Below are 27,887 nucleotides of genomic sequence, written 5' to 3'. Positions count from 1 at the left end.
GTAGAAAAACTAGTTTCACTTATCATAATCCCATCCTACTTAGGCTTCTCATACAATAATAATGACTTTTCTGGAGAATCATCTCCTCATGAAAAGCATTTAGCATAAAGAAATTGATAGCTCAAACTTCTAAACAATTAAGTCCTTCTATCCAACTCCATCAGTGGAAAAAGCATGTTCTCTAAGCCAGATATTAATTGTCAACCAAACTATTTTTGTCTCCAAAGTATAACTGCAAATCATAACTTTAGAAAATGTGAGGGGCACCTGGGTGGCTCAGTTGGTTAAGTGTCCAACTTTGGCTCAGGTCATGATCTTGTGGTTTGTGGGTTCGAGCCCATGTTGGGCTCTGTGTGGACAGCTCAGAGCCTGGAACCTGCTTCAGATTCTGTGTCTCCCTTTCTCTCTGCCCCCCACCCCCCCTGCTCGTGCTTTGTCAGTCTATCAGTCTGTCTGTCTGTCTCTCTCTCAAAACCAGATGGACATTTAAAAAAAAAAATCAAAAAAAAAGAAAATGTGATTCTGTGAAATTTTAGAGTAATTCCTGTTGAAACTCCCCTCCTTTGCCTCCCCCAAAAACCTTAACAATCTCAAAAACGTGACAACAAAACAGTGGTTGCACTAGGATGTCTCAATAAAACTTTAAGGACAAAGTGGGAGTATCCAGCCATGAGAATGCAGCATGTTTAAAACTGGTAAGTGCTTCTCAAATTCAGAGTTATCATGGGGAAGGGTACCAACCATCAATCAGTACTTAATAAAATCAATTGATAAATTTTTATTATAACTCATTTCCAAAGAGGAAAAATACATTTCAGGGAATGACCAGGTGTGCCTGAGGGCTCATGGAAACCTGTGGCTGAATCCTAGTTCTGCACATTCCAATCACCTGCCCATTAACTTTCATCTATGATTTGCAGCAGAAACTGTGGGTGATGCAATTCACCTTGTAAAGCTGGGTTTTAAAAAACTTGGAAAAAATTTAGATTTACTGAAAAGTTGCAAAAAAAAATACACACAGTTCCTATGTACTCTTCATGCAACTTCCGCCAATGTTAACAACTTACATAACCTTGATATACTTGTCCAAATTAAGAAATCAACATTGATACAATAATATTAACTAAACTATAGATATATCTGCAATCCATCCATTTTTTTGTCACTAATGTCCTTATTTCCTGCCAGGATCCCAAAGTATATTAAAAATCCTCATATCTCCTTAATCTCCTCTAATCTGAGACAGTATTTCAGTCTTCCCTAGTTATTTATGACCACAATATTCTTGAAAAATACTTGTCAGGTACCTCATAGAATATTCCTCAGTTTTTGTTTGTCTGAAGATTTCTTAGGATTACAGTGGAGTTATGAGTTTTGGGGAAAACTCCACTGAGATGATGTGCCCATCCCATCATACCATTTCAAGGGTTTATGGTATCATCATGACTTATCATTAGTGATGTTAACCTTGATCACTTGGTTAAGATGAATCTGCCACTTCTGCACTCTAAAGTTAGTATTTTCCACATACTCAATCCCCTCTTCTTTGGAAACAAATATTATCCTCCAGAGCAGAGGAGTTAAGGGGCGCCTGGTTGGCTCACTCGGTTGAACATCTGACTTCAGCTCAGGTCATGATCTCACAGTTCATGGGTTTGAGCCCCATGTCAGGCTCTGTGCTGACAGCTCAGAGACTGGATCCTGCTTCAGATTCTGTGTCTCCTTCTCTCTCTGCCCCTTCCCCACTCACATTTTCTCTCTCTCTCTCTCTCTCTCTCTCTCAAAAATAAACATTAAAAAATTTTTTTTTAATTTTTTTTTAACGTTTATTTATTTTTGAGACAGAGAGAGACAGAGCATGAACGGGGGAGGATCAGAGAGAGAGGGAGACACAGAATCTGAAACAGGCTGCAGGCTCTGAGCTGTCAGCACAGAGCCCGACGCGGGGCTCGAACTCACAGACCGCGAGATCATGACCTGAGCCGAAGTCGGCCGCCTAACCGACTGAGCCACCCAGGCGCCCCTAAAAAAAATTTTTTTTAATGAGCAGGGGAGTTAAGCTTTCTGGAGAGGGAGTATTACACATATTATTTAGAATTCTTCTGTAAGAAACTTTGTCCCTTTTGTCCCGTTTACTTTTCATTTTATCATGTATTAGTATCAGTATAGTCTTATGTATATTTATTTTGGTCTCTGGATTACAATCCAACTATATCATTATTTACTTTTCTGTCATTTGGCTGTTTTGAGCAATGCACAATAAAATATCAAGAAGAGGGCTGCATATATAAATTCTCAGTAACAACAATAGTAATATCAATCATAAGGATTACAGAAAATAAACACAAAAAATTCCTCAAAAAAAGTGACACAAATGGAGATCAGTTAATAGAATCAGATTATCAGTAGAGATATTAATGAAGCTAGCATATTTTTACTTAAGACGAAGATGTTAAGATATAATGTAAACTTACAGGTTTTAAAAAATTATGCCAGCCATAATAAGAAACACATGCTCATTATTCTTATATTCATGTATGCATTGCATAATAGATCTAGAGGAGATAAAAATGAAAAGGTTATTAAGAAATATTTTACAGTTTAAAATATTCAGCGAAATGAACATTGGGGAATGTATAAAATCTGTAAATACGTTGGGATGTGGGTGGCATACTTGTCAAAATCATGGGATTTGAAACTGGAAAATCTAGGTTCACATCACAACTTTATCACTAAACAGTTGGTTTAACTATTAGGTGAGCTATTTAAACTCTTAAAGGTTTTGGGGTGCCTGGGTGGCTCAGTCAGTTGGGTGTCTGACTTAGGCTCAGGTCATGATCTCACGGTCCGTGAGTTCGAGCCTCGCGTCGGGCTCTGTGCTGACAGCTCAGAGCCTGGAGCCTATTTCGGATTCTGTGTCTCCCTCTCTCACTGACCCTCCCCTGCTCATGCTCTGTCTCTTTCTGTCTCAAAAATAAATAAATGTTAAAAAAAAATTAAATAAACTCTTAAAGGTTTTATCTCTTCATCAATAAAATGGGAACACCAATAATACTTACATGTTAGAGGGGGGGGATAATGGGATATAATGTGACCCATCAAGCACAATGTCTGGCAAGAAGCAAGTACTCAAAATACCTTGGCCATCATTATGTGTAAAGATCAAAAACCTCAAAAATAGATATAGGTTAGAGATGGGAGAGATGGAAAACACTTCTACCTCCACACTGTGAAAACCTTTGCCTGAAATGCATTTCTCCAAAGGAAGGCCAGAACGCATGCCCCGAGAACACATGCAAATTAAAGCCAAAGTTGCTGAAGCAGCTAGAAGGCAAGCAGCAGGTGCCCAGTCCTGGGCACGCCAATCTTACGCTTTTCTTGTTAACAACAGGACATGAAGTGACTGCATCCAACTTTGTGACTTGAAGGAACTAGGTTTGTAAGCTGAAGTATCAAAAATTAAGAATTGAAACCAAGTTAAAAAGATGAATAAGGTAGAGGCGTCTGGGTGGCTCAGTCAGTTAAATGCCTGACTTTGACTCAGGTCATGATCTCAGGGTTGGTGAGTTTAAGCCCCACATCATGCTCTCTGCTATCTGTTTGGAGCCCACTTTGGATCATCTGTCTCTGTCACCCTTTCTCTGCCCCTCCCCTGCTCACTCTCTCCTTCTCTCTCTCAAAAATAAACATTTAAAAAAATTATTAGAAGGATGAAATAAAGCCAAAAAACTTTTAAGTATATAAAAGTCATGCAAATTTTTGTTTAATATAAAATGCAATTTCCTAGTCCTCTCCCCCAACTCAAGAAAAACAAGAGTAATATACTCATTTCCCTCTCTACTCTATGTAACTTTGAGGGTGTTTAATAAGGATGGGGACATTACTTTGGTTTATATTTCTGGAGTGGTTTGTGAACTCTAAAAATACCACAGTCAGGCTCAAAATTTTTCTCAGTGGCACCTTAGATTTGTATAACTTTGAATACAAATTATAATTTACAAAGCAAGCGAAGACAGATTATATCCCTAAATGTGACAGAAATAGATGAGACTAGGTTATTAACAACTCCGACTAGGGGACCTTGGCAGTTAAAGCTGGCCTACTGTAGAAATGATTATAATCATCACTTACTAAAAGCACACAACTGTACTGTAGTCAGATGAAGATCTTTTAATTTGCAAAACAGAAAGGTGAAATATATAGTTTCAGAGGCCTTTAACAGGAAATACAAATGTTGCAGCAAAATAGTCTAACAACTAAGTCTCAGCTGGATCTCCCTTGAAGCTAATGCCCCGGAAAATTAAACACAGCTATAGGACGCTCACAGAGGAAACATGTGGTTTCAAGGAATGATTTTAGCTCATCCTTTGAGGTTTTTAGATGATTATTATAACTAGCTACCATCTATGGATGGCTCATAAATACCAAAAGATAGATAACGTTTTTCAATAGCCAACAGGTCAAGTGTACTAGCCTGAAAATAAAATAGTATATTCGAATTTACCAATATGATTGGCCTTACCCATTAGAAAGAATAAAGGAGAGGCAGAGACCAAGAAGCCGAATGGTTGAAAAGGGGATGAGAAAGCACACAAATAGGTCAATGTAGACGATGACTCTATAAAGAATGAATGAATGAATGAACGACCGGGAAGCAGTTATGGTAGACTACCATGAAGTAGGAGTCAATGTTAATTGCTAATATACTGTCAGCCTGGCAATTACCAAAGTTTTCTGACTGAATAAAACAAGGAGTAGGCATTTTCTGAAGATTCCTTGTGACTGAATTAGCATTGGTGACTTCACACGATACTGGGAATTTGGTGTCCTGGCTCTATGTATTCAAATGCACTTTACTAAGATTGGGGGTAGGGGGACATTATACCAAGGAACAAGAGACAGGTACATTATTGGTACCATAGCTTCTATTTAGAAAAAATATTTCCTATTCTAGTTTGCCAATGACAGGACAGGATCCACCATCTCAATAGGTTCTTGTAATACTTTTATTTAAAACTCAACAAAACTCATTTTAATTGATTTTCATTTGAAAATGATAAATTTGAGCAATCTAAGTGTGAGATTCTATTCTGCCATGATAGAAAAATGAGCCTAAAAAGAAGACATCTCAAAAACCATAATACTCTTATTTACCCTATCTTAACAGGCAAATAAACACACTTTTCCTTTTCAGCTAGACTCAAATTCTAAAAAAAAAAAAAAGACTGTGCCCTAAAACCAGCAAAGCAGCTTTAAATAAACATACAAATCTCCTGACATGGACAAAGGCACCCATGGCTATAAGTGTGTTTTGCCTTCTAAAGTTCACAGGTGATTATGATGCGCAGCCAAATGGGAATTATTAAGCTATACACTAAGACAGTAAGTTCCAGAACTCAGGAACAGTACCCCCTTGCTTCTTTGTTTTTATATTCTCCCTCATGCCATAGCTCATCCCATCTAGGACTTCTCACAGTGCTTTATAAAACACAAGTACTTGACACTTTACTAGTCATGAACTAATGAGAAATGAATATCAGTAGCTTTAAAAATACTCATTTCCTTGGTCAAATAAGCCTACTTCAGGAATCTGTCCTAAGAAAATCATCAGAGATGTTAACATAAATTAATATATAAGGATCTTTTCTGAAGGGTACTTCTAAAGGCTACTTATTAGAGCAAACAAACAAACAAAAAAAACCTGGCAAAGTATAAAAGTCAAGCAATAGGAAAATCACCAAAGAAAATGAATAAACACCAACTACAAGAAAAAAAAAATCAGTACATAAAAGAACATTATGCAAGCTATCTATATTTATGAGACATGGGAAAATGCTCTCAATATAAGAAGAATTAGGGGAAAAGGCAGGAAATTAAACTATACTCATTGGATGATTCCCCACTGGTAATAAGGACAGCCACCAGCTATATGGAGCTATGCTCCAGAGTTCCAAGTTAATACACTGAACTGTCAATATTACTCATCTACACAATTCCAAATTACTTACTTGCTTCTTTATATTTTTCATTACTTTATAAATGCAAAGAGAAAGTAGTAGTATTATAAGAAAAACACTGTTTTGGGAATCTTAAAATATACTACAAAAATGTTTATGTAAATATTTTTCTAAAGCTAGAGGAAAGAAGATCCTATAACTCTTCTCATGGAACAGAAAGGGAGGTGACAAAGACATAATTAAGACAGCAACTCTTCCAAGAGTTTGTACATATCAGGAGGATAGGAAACATAACAAACATGCCAAGCAACTAAATCAAACAAATAAACCCAGGGTGTCAAAAGCATTCCAAGGTCTCTTTTAAACAGAACTCTTAAAAATAATACAAATTTAAAAGATACTGATGCTAATATAATGTGTTCTCTTATCACTTTCTTCCCCTTTCCCTAATAGGTAAGAACGTCTCATGGAACTAGCCAAGATATGCTTTTTTATGATACCTTTGTTTTTATCTACTTATACAAATTTTATTTTGTTGGAGGTGGGGGGAAGGAGCAGATCACTTAGAAAAGTAACAGCTCTCAGTATTTGGGGCAAAGGAATAATTGCTTAAAACCAATACACAATGAAATAATGCATAGACTTTATCCTTGAACTTCATGGTAGGCTGATTCTGATAAGTGCCTCATTACATTGTTCTTGATGGAATGAATCAAATGCTCTCCACATACTAGTTAGACTTTATTTGCAGGGACAATGACTTAATAAGGGTGACCAAGGAGGTGGCAAAGTGATTTAAGTATTCACACTGATTGAAATACTCTTTCCCAAGATGAAATATTAAGCACGTGTAAAATCTCAAATGAAAATACATCTCGTAGCAATATACTTTCCATATTAATTATGAGTAAAATGTTCTCTAAAAGAGTTGAAAAAGGCAGTCAGCCACAAAATGTTGGGAAACAGAAATGAGACAATGTTCCCAAGAACTTTTTTAAAAGCCAAGACTCTCTTTTCTTTTATATCTTACTTCCAAATCAAAGTATGAGGAATTTTAAGAGATCTAAAAGCCCATAGAATCTTTGTCCTCTCCAAGCTCTCACCTGGTTGAGGTCTCTACAACACCAAAATCTGTCTTCACTGGCCTCTAAACTTTATATGGAATGACTACTTTAACTGGGAAGACTTCACCTCCCATCTTGGTTTTCAATCCATAGGAGCGAGTACAGCATCAAACATACCAGAATGAAACTGCCTACTTCAGAAATAAGAGATTTCAACTGATTGGTGACATTATTGTAAAATTATTTGTTTTACTTACCAACTTGAAAGAATAGAAGCCACTTAGCTCTGTAGATGAGTTATACAAGTATATCAACTTATTTTAGCCATTAGAGATCAATGGATCACAAGACTATGAATCGTCAACTCCTTTACTTCCATGCATTTACACAGAAAACCTAACTACCACATACTCATAAAGATTTATCATTATCTTGAAATTGCCCAGCAATAGGTGAGCTCTCACAGCCTCAAGAGAAAGAAATCAAGTTAATACTTATCAGCAAGTATGCTTTCTTCCAAGTATCCTTTCTGAATACTGAAAATACAGAAAGTCATTTTATAACTGAAAAGAAGATAGCATTTAGTCCGATGTACACATACAAGAAAGAAAGAAAGAAAGAAAGAAAGAAAGAAAGAAAGAAAGAAAGAAAGAAAGAAAGAAAGAAAGAAAGAAAATCTCTCAGATTATAATTCAAATAGCTCAAAATTGACAGCAAGTTTAGAAAATGGGTACTTGAAAAGTAAAACGAATGATAATTCAAAGGACAAATTCATTACACATTATCCTTTATGTGTGTTGAATGTGAATATTATTTCCTCTAAAGATATGTATGTAGGGGCACCTGGTCTGACTCTTGATTTTGGCTCAGGTCATGATCTCCCAGTTCATGAGTTCAAGCCCTGCATCATACCCTGTGCTGACAGCATGGAGCCTGCTTGGGACTCTCTTTCTCCCCTCTCTCTCTGCCCCTTCCCTGCTTGCATATTCTCTCTCTCTCTCTTAAAATAAATAAACTTATGTATGTAAATCAAGGTCTTTCCTATGAGGAACTGTGGGCATTGGCTACATTAAATGCTGCCCTATACAGAAAAAAACTTGCTGAAGGGCACCTGGGTGGCTCAGTCAGCTAAGTGTCTCACTCTTGATTTTGGCTGAAGTCATGCTCTCACAGTTCATGACTTTGAGCCCCGCATCGGGCTCCACGCTGACAGTGCAGAGCCTGCTTGGGATCCTCTTTCACTGCCCTTCCCCTGTTCATGCTCTCTTCCTCTCTCAAAATAAATAAACTTAAAAAAAGAAAAAAAAAGCTTGTTGAGTAAATAACCATTTTTAAAACAAAAGTGCATTCAAGTTTCTCTCACAACACTTGTATTTATAATGTGAAAAAAATGGAAATAGTATAAATATCTAACAGTAAGAGAATTATAAATTATAGTATATTCTAGAGTGAGATATACTGCAGCCATTAAAAATATTTTCCAATAAAATTCACACCAGGGAAAATCACTATGATATGAAAAAAATATATAAATAACACGAATGCAAATATGTAGACATAGCATGACTCCAACTCTGTGGGGGTATATATATGTGTGTGAGATTATGTGTACGTGCATATGGTGTGTATTCATTAATATCTTCATACTGGTTGTTGCTGAGTTTGTTCTATTGTACTAGAGTTCCAAATGTTTGACAATGATAGATATAGGTTATTTAAAACAAAAAGTCAGTGAGGTTACTAATTGGCAGTGCGCATCACAATCCTCTCGCAGCATGAGGCCGAGACCGGAAGGCTAAGGTCCATTTCTTAAACCTCCCCTGCAGATAAGGATCTGGACACAGACAGCATTCTGCACATTTGGAAACAATAGCCTGAAATGTTAATGATTCTTATGAAACAGGCTGAATTTTCCTGGGCTGCTGCTGGTGGCAAGCCTGGGTATGGAGATAGATGATGGAGTTTTCTGAGGCATTTCTGGGTTCACTTCCAAGCTTCACAAGTGACAAGAGACAGGATGAGCACACCCAGAGACAGGGTGCTAGCATCTATAGGCAGATGCAGCGGCAGGATTCCAGGTTCCTGCCCCGCAGCCTCTGCTTCTTTCCTGGGCAGATGCACCGTACTGCATCGTTCAGATGGTCCTCAATGATTTTCTGAGAAAGCACTTCTCAGTATTAAGTCCTCTCATGTTAAAATAGCTACTGTGGGGGGCGCCTGGGTGGCTCAGTTGGTTGAGCATCTGACTTCGGCTCAGGTCATGATCTCACAGCTCGTGTGTTCGAGCCCCGCGTCGGGCTCTGTGCTGACAGCTTGGAGCCTGGAGCCTGCTTTGGATTCTATGTCTTCTCTCTCTGCCCCTCCCCTACTCATGCTGTCTCTCTCTGTCTCTCAAAAATAAATAAACATTAAAAAAAATAATAAAAAGTAAATAAAATAAAATAGCTACTGTGGTTCTGTTTTCCGCAAGTGAAGCTGACTCACATATCTAACATGCTGAAGGAGTTAAAAAGAAAACCCTGTACCTCAATGACTTTTGACCCACTATCTTTTTTTTTTTTTAATGCTTATTTATTTTTGAGAGAGAGACAGAGAATGAGTGGGAGAGGGACAGAGAAAGAGGGGGACACAGAATTTGAAGCAGGATCCAGGCTCTGAGCTGTCAGCACATAGCCTGATGCAGGGCTCAAACTCACAAACCGGGAGATCATGACCTAAACCAAAGTCTGATGCTTAACCAACTGAGGCACCCAGGCGCGCCTGACCCACTAGCCTTAAACAATGGGAAAACCTTTTTAATAAGTAATGAATTTTTTTTAATTGCCAACTTGACTTGTTTATATACTTGTAAATATCCATGTAAATTAAGTCTATTTTGAACACAAATTAAATGTCATGAGGCATTTTCATAAATTGGATTCTGCTTCTTCGGATGGTCTACTTCATGATAAAGCATTCTAAAATTTCAAGCTAATCTCAATGACAAGATACTCCAATTTGATTCCTCATCAAATACATAATAAAATATTTCAGAAGAGTAAGCCTAACAGTTAAACGCCTATTCCAAAACATTAGTGACCACAGTACACTGTGTTTTCCGGGTAGATTCTTCTCAGTTAAGGTACTCTAGGTACTCTAAGTATTTTTCCCTCTAAATGAACTACTACAAAGAAGAGTTTGTAAAAATGCAACACCAAGTTAAAAAAATTTAAAACAGGTATTTTCACATAGATGCAAAGGATAAATCAAGCAAATCATAAGCTATATGCATTTTAATATTAATATGTAATTAGTATAGTTCCACATTTCTCAATATACATGATGCTCAATTGCTATCTGCATTGAAAAAAAATATTCATTCATTCATTCAACAGATATTTACTGACACTCAACAGTTTCAGGAGTGAAAATGACAAACAGTGCTTAAAGCTCATCGAGTAAAAAGTTAGAGGTAAAACAGAATAGGATGTTAAGAGTTCTATAGGAATATATGACGAAGAGCATTAAGAAACAAATTGAAAAAAACAGAATAAACTAAAATAAAGTTTATTTTTTAGACTAAATAAATTAGATCACAGACTGAAATAAATTAGGTCAAAGAAGAAAATGTTATTAAGACCAGACAGTACACTTCCATTCTGTAGGAAGATAAAATTGTCAATGGAGCAGTTAGAATAAATGACTGTGGAGTCCACTTTCATCCTTAAAAGTCCATAATGTTATAATTTCTTTAATGCACCTCATGAATCAATACGAATATCTGCTTATACATGTGTAAAATATCTTTGTAAGGACATGCAAAAAGGTAATGGTAAGAGGACTGCCCCTGAAGAAAAACAGGATGACTAGTTTTTCTTCAAAAAACACAAAGGACAAACACATTGCATGTCAGAAGTTTTCATTTTTAATCATAAATATATTATCGATTCAAAAAAATGGATACATACATAAATGTATAAATAGCATGAAATTTCTCAGAAACTGCAAGGGCAACATAAAACACGAAGTTATCTCGACTTTGACGGAGAAGTTGATAAGTACACACACAAAGGGCCATAGTGAAGATGTGCTAGAAGCAAAGGATCCAGTCAACAGTTGACATTCATCATTGATACTAATACAAAATAGAAATGGTTACCTTCCTGTCACAGGTTTTAGGGCTAGCAGCTGTGTTTTGCTTAAGGAAGCCAGCTGTTGTTGACCAGCGTGTGGGGTTTTTCCGCGAAGGCTCTTCAGAAGAAAAACTATTATCACTAATGGAAGTTGAAAGGCCAATTAAAGCTGGGTCACTGCTTCGTCGGACATGAAGAGGCATATCTATAAATACAAAAAAGCATTATATTTTTTAAAAAGATAACTAATGTCTGAAAACTGCATGTTAGGATAAAGGTAGGGAAATCCAAAAAATTAAAGGATAGAGTAACACTTTTAAGGTGACAGTGGGTCAGCATTCTAAATAGAGACTCCATTAGCTCCTTTAAAGCACTTTTCAGCAAAAGAAAAGGACTACGTATGAGATAACCTGCTCTGGAGTAAGACTGCCCAGGCTCCTAATTGCACTTCACCAAGTTGTGGTTCTGTGCAAGTTGCCTGACTACTGTCTGCCTCTAGTCCCTTCCTATGTGAACGGCCATAGAATAGAAACTTTGAGGGTATCTTGAGGTCTAAATGAGATAAAGTGCTTAAAACAGTACCAAATATTTTTAAGTAAAATATCATATTCTAAAAGATAAATAACAATGTATCCGTGGAACAAATTTCATCTCACTTTTAATCATATCTGGATTAAAGATACACAACCTAAACTGTTTGGCTTGTCCATTAAAGAATTCTGTTAAGTAAGATAATTATTTTCTTCAAGGAAGTACTATCAGAAACTATAGAACATGAACATATTCCTTATCCTTAAATGGAAGTCTTGAAAGCAATTGCTAATACACAGGTAGTGTCTGCAATATACTCGCATACACAATTACATGAAAGACAGTGTTTTAGCAATTGTATTCACATAAAAGAGAAGTCTGTTTGCAACTGTTATAACACAATCATTAACAAGCTCAGGCTAATGTTTGTATCAGTAGCACTGAGCACATCTTAGCAGATACAATCACTGGTACAGCAGAGAAGGAACAAGTCTGCAACACTGGGAATGAGAATCAAAAACTCCACTCATCAACTGAGCAAAATCGCTCAAAAACATAATAAATATAAGACAAAAAATTCAGCTTAATTATGTGAGAGATCATCTGTTTTCAAAAACTAGAATGCAAGGTAAATATTTATAGAAAGTCTCTAATGAAACAGCTTTAATGGTGGTGTAAACTCAGCATTTACTCTATGAAAACCATTTTGGGAACACGGATGCATTGATCAATGGTGTGGATACATAGATCCTAGACAATACTCAACTAAACACAGACTATTTATACACATTGAAGGTGATATTTAAACCACTGTCAATCCAATAGTCTCAAAGATGTTAAAGCAAATTAGAAATGATCAGAGAAAACAGAAGCATATCAATCGTTTAACACTGCTTTTAACATATGCTTCTACATCATGAGGATTTGATAATAATAGAGCCTGAGGAACATCACCAGAAAAAAAAATGCTGAACATTTAACATTGTTAATTGTTATCTTAATTTGCTGGGAGTAACACATGAAAATTATTAGAGAAAAATAATTTCTAATTTTTAAGTGTAAGTAAAAGCATGTGACAGCCCTTAACTACTTACATTGCACCCAAAAATAAAACACACTAAGAACTATATAGTCATTTTCAAAACAGGTTCACAAAAATATACATCTAACAATCTATGTGTTAACACTACAATGTTTTTACTATAAAAAAAATTCCCTCCCAAATAACAAAATTGTTCCCATCAAATCAAAAATGTAAGCAGAAAAGCAAAATAAGGAGGGGAAGAAAAAAAGAGCTCTGGAAAATAATACTGCTTCTTGGATATGAGTTCTGTTGCATTCCAATTACAGGGGTGTTATTAATTTAGCTGTTAAGGAACTCTGCACACCTCAACTTCTATGTGTGTGTATGCATGCATGTGTGCATTGTGTGTGTAAGTCTAAAGGAAGCACTACTCACAAGAGATGGTCTTTAAAAAACAGTACAGAAGTAACGATCAAAAGTTCTATCCACAATAAAACAATCACATAAAAGTATATTTCAACCCCAAAATAAATTCAAGAACTATATAGTGTCTCTGAATTTGCTTAGACAAAATAAAACAGCTTACTATACCTGCTTTTCAAAATATTTCCCAGAAAAAAAATAAATTGCATATAGGATGCAGATAAAATAAAGAGGACCATCATCTTCTGATGGGACATGATCACTGTGTTAATCTGTTAGTCTGAAACAGGTAAAAATAATTAGCCTTTTACCTCTGGTATCTACAACTCTTGAAATTGTAGATGTGGGGGGAAAGGGAAACTAGAGAGGAGGTAGGTGACAGTGGAGACTGCAGACCCTATGGGCTGTCCCTTCTGGGTAGATGCCAGGGCACTGGACCAGGGCAGCATTTACATAATTGCAGGGTGAGGGACAACCCAGGAGATGCACTATTTAGCAGCCCTTCCTGTCAGTTCTTTGCATATTAAACTTTGTCTTCATTTTAGTGATATCCATAAAAGGAAATAATAGATAGGATAGTATGGGTCTTTCACTTGTACTACCTAGTAACCAAGTACCCTTATGCAATTTCAAGGCTCCATTTTCATTTCTGTCCACTGTCACAGTCAGGAAGGTGTCCTAGGCTTGAGTACTGGGCTAATGAGAAAAGAACAGAACTCAATTTAAAAAGTAAACAATGTGTACGTAATTAAAAAAATGCCAAGTAGTATCCTGATCATCTTGAAATCAAGGTTTTCCTGCAGTTCGATGTGTTGAAAGAACAGAACCATCACAGTGCATGCCAGCAGCATCACTAGGTCCAAACGCAAAGACCACATGCACACAGTGGTGGTCTACACTCATGCTGCCTGTGATTAGACTCAGCAACACACCGCTGTCTCTCACACTGATGTGGTAAGCTTGTATTTGCATTAGTTTGTAATTTCTTCTTGGTTTTATGGTTGCGTGAAAATTATGGGCATTTTTATACAGTTTATACACACACACACACACACACACACACACACACACACACACACACACTTTACTTAAGTAACCTTATATTAGAACCACTGACTTAATTTGCAATGATGTGAATTTTTTTTTAATAAGTTTCTACATTAGTCACAATGGAGAAACATGTGACTCACTTTACAGATGAGTAAGCTGAGGCTCAGCAAGACGACATGAGGAGCTCAGGAACTACTTCCTGGCCAGACCTTCAGGCGCCCTGGTTGGTGCTGAATCACCGTCCAAATCACGAAATTAGTTCTATTAATCAGCAATTCACTGGAAAACAAATTCCATTTCCAGCTACTTAGAGATACATGTTAGTCTCAATTTAGTAAAAGGGAAGTTTTGTTGTTTTCTAAGTAGAATTATATACATTGAGAAGTCATACACTGATTTTAACTAATACCATCATTTGATTTCAGAAAGTTAAAGAAATACTACATTAGTTATACATAGAGATTGAAACAGCAGCCATCCCAATTTCAGACATGTTAAAGAAAGAAAAGCTTACTGGTTAAGTAGAAGTAGTACAATGGTAAGATGTTTTTAAAAAATTTTTAGGTGGTTATTTCTGAGAGAGACAGAGACACCAAGCTGGGGAGGGGCAGACAGAGACACAGAATCTGAAGCAGGCTCTGAGCTGTCAGCACAGAGCCCGACACGGGGCTTGAACTCACAAACCGTGAGATCATGACCTGAGGTGAAGTCAGACGCTTAACCAACTGAGCCACCCAGGCACCCCCAATGTGTAAGATGTTTAAGTATGCCCCAAAGGAGACCAGCCTAGACCAATGCTCTCCAAATTTTGATCTCAGGACACTTTGACTTGAAAAATTACTGAGGACCCCAAAGAGCTTTTGTTTGTGTGGGTTATAGCTAGGGATGTTTACCATATTAGAAGTGGAAATGAAAACAATTTAAATATTTGTTCCTTAGTTCATTTTTAACTTAATAATAAACCCATTATATGTTAACATTAACAACAGAATTTTAGAAAATTCTATTTTACAAAACAAAGCATATTTAGTGGGAGAGTAGCATTGTTTTACATTTTGCTTGAGAGATGACATCTGGATTCTCATCCTTGCTTCTGATTTCAGTGTGCTGCAACATGTCAAGTATATGAAGAAAAAAAGAATACCACAAATACTTAGCTGGAATACTATTTTAATAATCTTTCCAGAACTATAGATACTCTTCTTTGATACCAACCAAAACTTGACAAATGACATTTCTCAAAGGTTAGCTGCAATGTGGAATGTAAACTTCTTATTCTTTGCACAGTAAAATCTACTTGTCTTATACTTTGAATGGATCTTTTACTGATGAGAAAATTCTGTAACATTAGCTATTTGGAATGTATTATTGGCTTACACCACTCTTAGAAATGTTGATATATTTCTGCATATCAGAAAATCACGTATGTGAATATTACTACCAATTCATGAGAAAAGTCATTAAGTGTTGGGAAGCTATCATATTCATGGCAGAATATATGTTTTCCAATATCTAATTTTCAGTAGAAGGCTTACATGTTTTCTTTGGCAATAAATACTGTTCGTTATTTGCCACGTAATGCAGGCTCACTTCATTCATTTTCTAGAAACTGCCAGATACCAAAGTCTAAGAACCAGTTTTCCGTCTTTTTTTTTTTTAAACGTTTATTTATTTTTGAGACAGAGAGAGACAGAGCATGAATGGGGGAGGGTCAGAGAGAGAGAGAGACACAGAATCCGAAACAGGCTCCAGGCTCTGAGCTGTCAGCACAGAGCCCGACGCGGGGCTCTAACTCACGGACAGAGAGATCACGACCTGAGCCGAGGTCAGCCACTCAACTGACTGAGCCACCCAGGCGCCCCCCGTCTTTTTTTTTTTTTTAAAAACAAAACAAAACAAAAAAGCAAAAGAAAAAAAAGACAGACAAGTGGTGTTTCATTAAAAAATGGTTACCTCAGCTTATAAATGCAAACCATCACATACAAGTTTTTCTCAACATAACCACTAATCTTCAATGCATAGAAGTACTTTATGCCTACCTACCACTTTAACAACATATTAAATTGTGTACTCAAAAGTCATTATTTAATCAGAACAATCATTTTTGCTGCTTCATTAAGGACAGCAGATGGAAATCGCTTTGTTTCTTAAAGTGTGAGCATATTGGGTGGAGAATACATTTGGTGCCACCATCCTGCATTTTACCCATCAGTGCCTGAGCACCATGGTGCAGACTATCAACCCAGTGAAAAACACAAAATATATTTTGGTAATACTATGAAAAATAGTCTTGCCCTAACAACCTCGTAGAAATGATCTTAGTGGCTCCCAAGGATGCACAGACCTCACATTAAGGACTGCTGGCCTAGACTGGTGGCCATTGGGCATGTCGGTCCCTTGTCCAGGCCTCAGTCTCCTAACCTTTACAACCAGAGCTTGCACTAATGGGATAAGAAATTTTTTAATGACAAAAAAAGATGTCATTCCAAATATGTTCATATACTACACTAGTGATCACCTACCAAATCTCATTCTAATAGAACTTATAACAATTTATAAAAAATGAACTAGAAAAAAGATAAAACTTTTCCAAAGCAGTATCTATAGCCATTATCAAGTGTCTCTAAATGGGTTAAAGTATTACAAGCAACAGAGGAGAATGAAAATACATGAATTGTAGGTAATGGGGTAGAAGTAGCCACAAATGGCATGTGGTCTTTTGCCAAGTTGAACCTGATTACAAAGGAGATCACTAGAGGGGCACCTGGGTGGCTCAGGTCACAATATCACGGTCGTGAGATCGAGCCCCGCGTTGGGCTCTGCACTGAGCGTAGAGCTTGGTTGGGATTCTCTCTCTGCCCCTCTCCTACTCGTGTGCACATGTGCATGCTTTCTCTCTCTCTCAAAATAAACATAAAAAAAAATAAATTAAAAAAATAAAGATCACTATAAACATTTGGCCTTATCAACAAAATGACTCACAAAACACAACTACCTGGTTCATCTGACAGGCTTCCCATCTTTCATGGTTCTGATAAAACATATTATACAAAGAATGCAATTTTGTCATGGTCTCAGAGGAACAGAATATGAATACAGCCTTTTCCTCTATGGTTTGCCCATGGCCTATCTCAGCAATTTCTGTTCTTTACAGTAATTAGAAATAATAGAAGCTTCTTGTTTAAGGTAATTTGGTCATTATTATTACAATTCCTCATCCTCAATTTTAGGAAAATCAATGCATTTAAAAACATGATAATAAACTTTCTCTTCCCATAATCTTCTGATTTCTTTAATATACAGATTTTCTAAGTATATCCTCTGAAATATTAAAAAGAAAATTCAAAGATGAGGATCTTCAATAATTAAGCTGCTGGAGGGAGCACACAGGGACTGGTGCGATGTCACTGGGTCCAGGACGATCGTGGAGGCTGTTTGATGTGTGCATTCCTTTGAAGAGTGGCTAAAACAGCAATCAACCCTCATCACAAGATTTCAAATTCTCTGTGCCACTAATGTACTGTAAATATTGATTTGCCTTTCTACGTAAGGTGCCTTTTAAATAAGTGGAAACTGGCAAATCTAATAATGAGTTAGAGCAAATACTAAAAGGGCAGACATATACATTTTTAACTGTTAACTATAAAGCCCCTACTTCTAATCAACTTTCTCTTCCTTCTCTTCTTTCATTGTCTCAGTGATTTCTAAATTCTTTAACCACTCAAAGCAGTGAATAAACCTTTTCCAAGAAGATAGGAATAAGCCGTTGAGGTAGTTAATCAAATCTAAAAATAATATGCAGTTACATACGTTCTATTAGAATTTATGATGCAAACAGCATAATTAATCTTCATGTGAAATGAAGACCATCTCCCCAATCTTCAGGGCAATTACACATTTTCTAAAAACACATCTCACAGTGAGAGGTACCACGTTATTAACACATGCCATGGGGATAAAAAACCCATCATCAATATTGCAAAATTGACCTTCCAATATATGCTGCCCTTTGTATAAAGGTGCTTCTCATGTTTCAGCGACTGAGGAAAAATCCTTGAAGAAATGTGTGGAGTGCAAGGCACAAAATAAGCTCTAAAAAACAGTGAATAACTCAGAAAGATATAAAATGAGTCTTATCAGCCTGTTATTAACTATATATATATATAAAGAATAAATAAAGAATATTCTAGTTGGAAGGTGCCCTAGAAATAAACTGAAACATCACATTCACAGATGAGTTCACTGAGGCCCAGAGAGGTAGTTTAAGGGCTGGGTCAAAGGCTACCCTGCTCCTCAGTGACCCAGCTGTACCTAGAATACTTGTTAATTGACTCCCTGCTCTGTGCAATCTGGACAGGACCACACTGCTCTCCTGGGAGAACTGAGGCATATCAAATCCACAATATGCTTCTACTTCACTAGAGAGAACAGGTGATTTTGGGGAAAGGTTCAGTTTAAAACACATTTCTCATAGATAACAGGATATTTGCAATGGTTCCACTGAATCATAGGACACATAAAAGAAGGGAAAAGAAAGTCAATGTCATATAAACATTCTCAAAGAAAAACCAAGAATGTTTCCGAAGCATGTTAAATTTGTAATTTTGGAATTCTCATTCAGAAACTGAGGATATAAACACCCTGACCAAAACTCTCCAAATACTCACATGAGTACAAGTGGGGAGATGTGAATAAGACAGGTGGGCTGTATTAAGTTAATATTGGTATGATATACTACTACAGTTTTTCAAAATCTTGCCATTGAGGGAAACACCAAAAGAATCTCTCTGTATTACTTCTTACAACTGCATGGGATTCTGCAATTACCCCAGTTTAAAAAATAATCATAAAATAAAAAAGCCTTCCCAAGAGTTAAGCAGAAAATCCCAGGTGAGATGTCTCAATGTCAAGGCCCACATTAATCAGGACTTAAGGAATCTTTCCAACACTATTTCCCATAATACTCTTCTCAGGACCCACTACTCAGCTGCCATACACATCACATGTACCCTGTCAACCCTCCACACTGATGTCTCCTCCAACAGACTCCACAGTGCAATAACTCCATGCCTCACCGGCTTCAATAACTTACACTGGCCAGCACCTGCCCTCCATCCACCCACATGGCCCACTGTACAGTGTCCTAACTCCTCAAATCCATCAGATCCAGTGTTAGTATCCCAGCAGCAAACAGTTGGCTGATTCAGAAAGGGGTGATTGAGAAAAATCTAAGGAAGAACTGCTTACAAATATATGGCAGAATTAAGGAAAAACAGCAAGAGATGAAGTATCCATTACACTTTTACCACACCAAGGCAGGGGAGATGTGGCTTTCACTGCAAGGGTGGACACAGCTCCCAGCAAACCACAGCCAGGCAGGGAAGGAGTGAGGCCCATGCATCCTTCCTATGCTCCATCAGCATCCGGCTGGTGCATCTGCCCCTGGCCCCCACCAACCCAAGCACGAACGGGAAAGCACAGAGTCTGACTGCTACTAGAGAGGCTGGTCCTTACCGCATGAGGCAAAGTGGACCTAAGGAACACAAAGACTATGTAGCTCGGGATTCTACTAGTTCCTATGCCCCTTTCTCCCACCGCAGTTTGTTTCCACTGCTATCGTGTCAGCCAGCCATTAACTCAGAGGACAAGTATTCACCCCATTCATGGTAACTGTCCACTCTCCCACCCTCCCTGCCCTCCAACGCACACATGAGCACACACACACACACACACACACAGTAGAAACTAAAAATGTTTTAAAGTTGGTTAACATATATCAGTCAGGAATAAAAAATTTCCCAATTGTTAAAGATGCAATTCAGGGGTTCCTTACTTGTCTCTGAGGGTGGAAAAGAGTGGTGATGGTATGTGAGAAAAACAGGCTTCAGAGGTTAAAAAAAAAAAAAAAAAACACAAAACCTTTCACTTTTATCTTTCTGTATCCTGGAGGAGAGAGAAGGGCCTGGCTGGAGGGTGTTATGTAAATAACCAGCTGCTTACAAAAATATGCACTGGCTACTGATCCTGTATATAAAAACTCAGTGTCCCCAAATCCTTTGCTAAGACAGTGACATCTCAGGGAAAATAGTTCTGCCAGAATCCTGAGCACCTGCCAAGAGCCCATCAGGGAGTGTTCAGGCCAGCCCAAAGAGCAGCAAAAGCAAAACTCCACAAAGGTGGTCTTTTCCCTTTTATCTAATTTTGGTGTCCCTTTTTTGTTTTGCTATGGCAGGTAAATGTCTGGCTTACTTCAATCAACAAACATGTGTGAACATTTGTTAGACACTACTATTCTAGAGATTTTAAAAACTAATGACTATAGAGCCAAGGGTTTTTTGAAAGTCATTTATTGTGGAAAAATCATTCCAAGTGAATCCTACTCTCTGAACATTCAAAAGGGAACAAACAGTCTAACAGACCACCCCCTGCCCAGTGATAAAAACCCACTAGTAAGAGGAAGAAAGTAAAGGGAAGAAGAGTGATACATACAACAAGGTGCCCTGATGAAAATAACCACAGGTGGGGAGCAAACTGTTTGAACAACTGGCACCTTTCTTTGGGAGAAATTTTTGGCTTGTTTTTGTACTTTCAGAAAAATACCTCAATGAGCAATGAGGGGACTGGAGTTGAGACCATCAGAATGAACTAAAAAGAAACAATGAGAGAAAGAAAAAGAAAGACAGAGAGCAAGGGCATGGACCCAGGAGCACGCAAGCAGGCAAGAGCTAGCTAAGCTATGTTCCTTCAAACATGAACAAAATATCTAGAGATGATAAAGTACACAGGTGGGAGGTTACTACGTTATGGTTATAGATAATGTTCTCCCTCACACGATGTGGCCAGTGGTACATGTGTCATCTGTCTATTTCCATACATCCAATGGCCCCAACTAGAGGGTAAGATCCATGAAGGATCTTGATAAGATAAGTCTGCTTCATCGCTCCCTTTTTCTTTAACCCACTGTTATTTAGCTTCCTCCCCACCCGTCCACTAAAATAGCTTTTGACATAGAACACCATAAACCTTGTCTTTGTTAATAGAGATTTTTGCGCACCGCCTCTCCAGGGGGGCTCCTGGTGAGCAGCAGGGACCTGGTCTCTGCCCCTAGAGTCTACAGTGCCGTGGGGAAGGCAAATTATCTGGCCCTTTAGAATGGGATGGTGGGTGCTTCAGGAGAAGAACAGAACACTACCAAAACACCTCAGAGGGGCACCTTTTTGAAGAACATCAGGAGAGAAGGGACAGCTACAATTTCCTTACTGTCCTTTTAAACTCTCTTTGTGCCTCCTCTCTTGGAAAGCCTCTGACCGATTCTTCACGACTGAGGCACTCCTCTTATGGGCTGCCTGTTCCTGTCATTGCATTTGCCACACTGTTATCGTTAAGTTTTAGGGTCTGCATCCCCACTAGCACACAGCTCCTAGAGAACAATATTGCACTTTCACCGTCACAATCCCTTAACACACATTTGCTGACCCAACAAAGAAATGAATGACTAAGACATCAAAACTGAAGTTTTGGGTTTGTCTAGTTTTGGAGTGGTTTGGGAGCGGTGATGGGGGTGTTTGGCAAGTCGGATAAAGAGGAAAAAAGAAGACACACAGTCAAAGCCTGCAGAGGTGAAGGCCAGACACCTAAATTGTAGAGAATTAAAAGGACTGCAAAAAAGGCAGCACAGCTGAAATACAGAGTTAAAGATGTGACATGGGAAAGATAAAGCAAGGGAGGTACCCCTAAAGGCACCAGCATAGGGACCTGTAAGTCAGAGACTCTTCAACTTTAACGTGCATACAACAAAACAGGGGATGTTGTGAAGATGATCTGTAGGTCTTAGTTCATGGAAGACTTCAAATTCTGCATTTCTGATGTCCCAGTGACATCCATGCTGCTGGTTTGACTGCACACTTTAAGAATCTAAGGAGCAGGGCTATGCTATGCAAAACGTTTCTTTAGCTGTGCTAAGAAAATCTGGACTTCATAAACCATGGGTTCACATAATTTATCAGTTTGATTTATTCTTTCCCTCCAGTCTTGCTGGTGCCTCTCCAGTTTGTCCTCTAGAAAACCCCCATCACACCTTTCCTAAGCACAAACCAAATGTCATGACTTGGAATTACTGGTCTGGTGGGGTCACAGTACCATTGGAGTCAGTCCTGGCATTTACCCCTGATTTGAGCAACACTTCTCAAGCCTCACACGCAGATCCAGCTGCAAGACGGTGACTAACGAGAAGGCCACAGACTTCTCCAGGGCCTCCTCTACACCCACTCCACCCCTCTGCACCCTCCAAGGTCAGCCTTGAAGGCACCTCCTTCTCTAAAATCCAAAAAATCCTACAGCGTAAGTGATGTCAGGCTTTATGTTAATTTCATTGATAACTAGTACTTTCTTACCTGTCTTCCTCATTAATTTTAGAGATTCCACCCATATTTCCCAGTCCAGCAAAAGGCACTTAGGAAATCTTTGTTGAAGTGTTATTGTATCTCTATCCTTTTCACTTTGATTGTCTTAAGTATTATAGGGGCAATCTTTTTAGCAAAGAAGAAACAAATACCGGATGGCCAGAGAAGACCAAATTAAAAAAAAAAAAAAATGAATTTTTGCTCAAAAAGTTCAAAGAATTGCTCTTTCACATTATGGTTAAAAACTCTGTAGCTAGAATCCCAACAACATTTTACTTTTCTTTTTTTTTTTTTTTTTACTATTAACTTTGCACTATTAACCTTCATGAGCATTTATTCCCATATAAGAATATGCAAGTACAAGCAAATCTAAATTAGTTCTTCACATATAATTTTATATGTATAACTATATCAAATCCCTCACAGCCCTTTCATTTTACCAATCCAGCTCAACAATCATGTAATTAAATTTTGAAATTATCAACTACATCTGACAAGTAATTCATCTTTCAAAAATGGATGTTGATTATTGATTGCATTGAAGATCATCTCTAAATGCCCTTCTCCTTGGACATTTGTCTTCTGTTATTTTATTAAGGACTCAAGTACCTCAAAAGCTGTCAAGTTAACTTTTGATAGGCATTATTCTCCCTTTCCTTTATTATTATAACCTTTATCCCATAATACTATATAAAAGTGTCATATTTTCCCCCCAAAAGGAACTGGAGATTCAATAATTTCATTAGCCTATTTTGTGTTATGGAAGGATCTACTTTCAAAGTCCCCTTACTTTACTACATTTTTATACTTATTTCACTAGCACATTGACCATCACCAACTACTTCACAAAGGCAATCCTTTACTTAACTCTCAGAGTCTCTACACTTTATTTGGTCATAGATAGGCTTTTAATCTTGAACTTGAATCTTGATGGTATTAAAAACTGTATACGTATAGACCAAAAGTCATTCATTCAAGACAACTATCTCTTGAGCACCCACTAAGTGCTAGACATGTAGTTTCCTTTGTTTCTGGCACCAAATAACTCCTCAAGGATTTGACATTTAGTGGTAATAGAAGAGCAATGGTTAAACAAGTACAGATGACATCACAAGGTGATCAGCATTATGAAGACAAATGAAACTGAGCAAAGGATCAGGAGCTGCTGGAAGTTGAAGAAATGCTATTTGATACTGGGGAGTATGACAGAAGCACTTCAAAAGCATTCAAATAGCTCATTATCCACTTTTCTGTCTTGACTGTTCCAGTTTCAAATTAATTCCTTACCACAGAGCCTTGTACATACTGGCTATTAATAAAGCCATTTGGCACCAACTGGTTGCTCCAAGGCGGCAATAAGACTTCATGGTTCTGGAACATATGGCTACATGTCTGTTTCTATTACCTTCAAAGTGCAGAGATCTTTCATAGCTAATCTAATCCATTCATTCTTGTCCTTAAGGAAAGACTAATATAAAAATAAATACATCCTGATCATTTATAATAAGCCAATTAAGTTCATAACTACTAACATATATTAAGCATTTACTAGGGGTCATGCATGTGCTAAAAAACTTAACATATTAATTGATCATGCCTCAGAACAAGGCTACAAAATGAGTTATATTATTATTCCCATTTTTTTGGTATGGAAATTGGTGTTGCAGGGGTTAAGACATCCTGGCTAAAGTTAACCTATCAATAAGTGGTAGAGACAAAATCCAAGCCTACTCAATAGTTGGGCCACAGAGAACACACTCCTCTCCAATAAGCATGAAACCCTAGAACACCAAAAACTTAAAGACAAGGGCTCTGACTTACCTCCAAATTTCTCACCAGTATCTACCTTCGTGGTCATCTCACCTTGGGCCAGCAGTAAATGCGTATGAACTGAACTCACTCACACTGAACCTCAGAGCTGAGAGGAGGGTCACTGGCAAGTAGTAGCCAATGACTCATCAAATGCTGGGGTCTTGGCAATCGTTCCCCACAGGTGAAAATAAAGGTCATAAATGAATTTAAGAATGAGACAAGTTCCCGTTCACTAAGACTTTCATTTAAGAGCTCTTTCCTATCTATGCCCCTCCTATATTTGACTACAACAAAAGGTCAGAAAACGGGTCAGTACTAAAAGATCTCCCCATGGGGCACCTGGGTGGCTCAGTCAGTTAAGCATCCAACTTTGGCTCAGGTCATAACCTCACGGTTCATGGGTTCGAGCCCTGTGGCAGGCTCTGTGCTGACAGCTCAGAGCCTGGAGCCTGGTTCAGATTCTGTGTCTCCTTCTCTCTCTGTCCCTCTGCTGCTCACATTGTCTCTCTCTCTCAAAAAAAAAAAAAAAAAAAAAAAAAAAAAAAAATTTAAAATTAAAATATTAAAAAATAAAAAATAAAAGATCTCCCCTTCTTCACCTCACATTATGCATATGCTCTTTGAGTTATATCAATGGTTCTAAATCTGCACTGGTCATTAAAAGAATCTGGGAATGATGCTGGTTTCCAGATCACCCCCCCTCCCCCCACTGCCCGCAATACTGAAAATTAGATCAAGGATAAGGCCCAGGGACTTTTACAAGCTCTCTAGGCAATTGTGACACACAGCCAAGATTGGGAACCATTGCTCTAGCTAGACTAGAAAAGCACTGCATATCAATCCTAAGACAGCTTGTTAAAAATATAGATTTTTGATTCAGCAGATCCAGGGTGTGGCCCAAGATTCCGCATTCCATCAAGTTCCCAGATGATGCTTTGGAGTAGCAAAGCCCCTATCTGTGATATCCAATACAGGGGCCATGAACCACACTGGTTAAATTCAGTCCCTCAGTTATTGCTGCCTCATTTCAAGGATTCAGCCACTACATGGGGTTAGTGGCTACCACAGTGTAAAAACACAAATATCTCTGAATTTTTTCAAGTATTAAACAATTCTGTAGGACACCGAATTTAGCTACATAAAAATACAATTAATCACTAATTTTACACTCTCCATTTTATTAATTTTTAATCACTAAAAAAGAATAAGATCTGAGGCAATTCTACTGCTTCTTTTTAATTTTAACTTCTTTTTAACTTCAATGTTATATACAGAGAATAATTTTTCAACTTATCAGACATAGAGCAAATAATATATATTTTCTAAGATCTCATTGGATTTTTAATGTAATATTTTCATGTTTATGTTTGCACATTTTAGGAATCATGATATATGTCCATGACTCCCCAAAGAAGTAAATAAATATTTACACGAGAATTTTTTATTGAAATGCTATATTTGGAACTAACTCACTGTGACAATTCAAATCCTACTGCAAATGCATACACAAAACAGAAAATTCCAATAATAATCAAGGGGAAAAATCCTCTACTTATTATTTTAAGAAAACCAAACAATTGCTTGGCTGCTTTTTAATTGAGGATCTAAAGCACTTTAATATAGATAAAAGACTTCTAATAGTTATTCCACTTTTACAAATATACAGCCAAGAACTTTACCCATAACTCTGACAGCGTTGACAACCAAGCAAACAAAATTCTACCCAATAGTAGTTTCCTAGGCAACAAGCACAGACACAGGCCAGTGGGGGGAAAATGAAAACAAGAAACGGCACTGCAGCATTTCCAGTAGCCTTGAAAAATACATTTTGATTGTCAAAATGTCACAAAGACAACAATATTGAAAATCATTTCATTGAAAGTGACTCAAAGCAGAATGCCATTTTCATTACAGCAAACGAGGTGTGGAAAACTAGAAAAATTAGATTCCCTTCCTTTGCTCTGAATTAAGTAGGGATGGTAATCAATCTTGTTTGATTTTACAAAATTTATCTGCATTAGTACAGATTCTAATGTGTGTCCTTAGTTTTCTCTGGAAATGTGACCATACACTGACTGAACATACAAGAGTCCCCACGGGATTGGCGGGGACAGGGGGACAGCAGGGTAAAGTGTATCCCTGGGCCACTACTATTAGGAAGCTCATCCAGGCATAGGTTTTTATTCAAACAGTAAACCATACATTTCAAAACACAGGTTAAAACAGCACTGGGCTCCCCATCTTCTCCCTTGGCTTTAGTTTCCTCATCTGTAACAAGAAGGACATGGATTCTATCCTAAAAATCTGCTTGACCCTAACAGCTTTTGATTTTTAGAAATAAAACAGAGAAAGGCTATACTGTCTAGAAACACTGCTTGTAAAATGAAAGCTCTTTCCTGGGCCATTTTAAAGCTTTTTCTTTAGGGGACCTACAGTCTGACAGTTAACCTTTAGAAAACAATATTGGAGAAGTCCTAATCCATGGCTATTACAATGTGTAAGTTTTACATCATCTTTTGCAACCATGATGACATAGCACAGCTCTCTATGTCAGGAACACTTACTTGGCTTAACAGAAATGTGTTGGTTGCCCTTAATCTGCACCTTCATACAGTGTGTTACCACAATCTTGTGAAATAGTCTATATTTTCTCCAAAATTGTCTTTTCAGAGGCTTAGTCAATTTAGAAACTTAGGTTGGATTGATCAAGTAATTCAGACAAAACTACCAATTTAGTAGCTTCAGTAGAAAACATCACTGAAATGTTTTTCTGATAATTTACCTCTCAATGATTGGTAAATAAAAGGAATAAACAGCAAAATGGGCTTCCAAGAAAGAATACATTCATCACTTTTTTCTCTATCTTCTCTATCAAACAAAGCAAGATTAATATAAGTTATTTCCCAGAGGCAGTCATCTGCCATTGAACTCCAGCAGATCCATGTTAATGTTTTCATGAATCAGGGGCTCTACTGGAGTGGCCTTAGGTATCTGGATATACTCGCATGGTCCCTCTTTTTCTTATACACTTGTTCTCATATAAAAGCTATTACAACGCAAGCATCCAAGTTATGACAGAATACCTTGATAATTCAAAAGTAAAATGAACTCCAAGAAAGAGCAAGCAGCACCTAGGTTGGTAAGTACATTCGTGTGAAATTAATTTCAGTTCACTTCTATTTGCTTTCCTTTTTGCTTTTTATCTTACCTCTCTTACTGTTTACTATTGACAACACTGGACACCAACAGGCTTCCACAGAAGTAAGGTCTTCCATGCATGATGTGAAATCAGCTCAAAGAAATTTAGCTTGTGCGTGAATGGGGTAGGGGCAGAACGAGAGGGAAAGAGAAAGAGAGAAAATCTTTAGCAGGCTCCAGACTCAGTGTGGAGCCCAAGGTGGCTTGATCTCACGACCCTGGGATCATGACCTGAGCCGAAATCAAGAGCGGAGGCTCAACCAATTGAGCCACCAGGTGCCCCTAGCTCAAGGAAAATTTAAACAACATGGCCA

General features: G+C 37.7%; 1 protein-coding gene across 18 annotated transcripts in view; it reads right to left on the bottom strand.

The window, feature by feature from the left end:
• Positions 1-27,887, bottom strand: part of PARD3 (par-3 family cell polarity regulator) — a 680,086-nt gene that overhangs the window by 349,666 nt on the left and 302,533 nt on the right. For all 18 annotated transcript variants that reach the window (XM_086714599.1, XM_086714604.1, XM_086714589.1 and 15 more), the window contains one exon: positions 11,160-11,338. In XM_086714599.1, coding sequence (XP_086570725.1) covers positions 11,160-11,338 — 179 coding nt within the window. The remainder of the gene's footprint in view (positions 1-11,159; positions 11,339-27,887) is intronic.

The sequence above is a fragment of the Puma concolor genome, chromosome B4 (genome assembly GCF_028749965.1).
Source record: "Puma concolor isolate L17-30 chromosome B4, mPumCon1.1.hap2, whole genome shotgun sequence".
Taxonomy (NCBI): Eukaryota; Metazoa; Chordata; class Mammalia; order Carnivora; family Felidae; genus Puma; species Puma concolor.
Note: the sequence above shows the minus strand (reverse complement) of the source record. Positions and strands in the feature narration are given on the sequence as shown.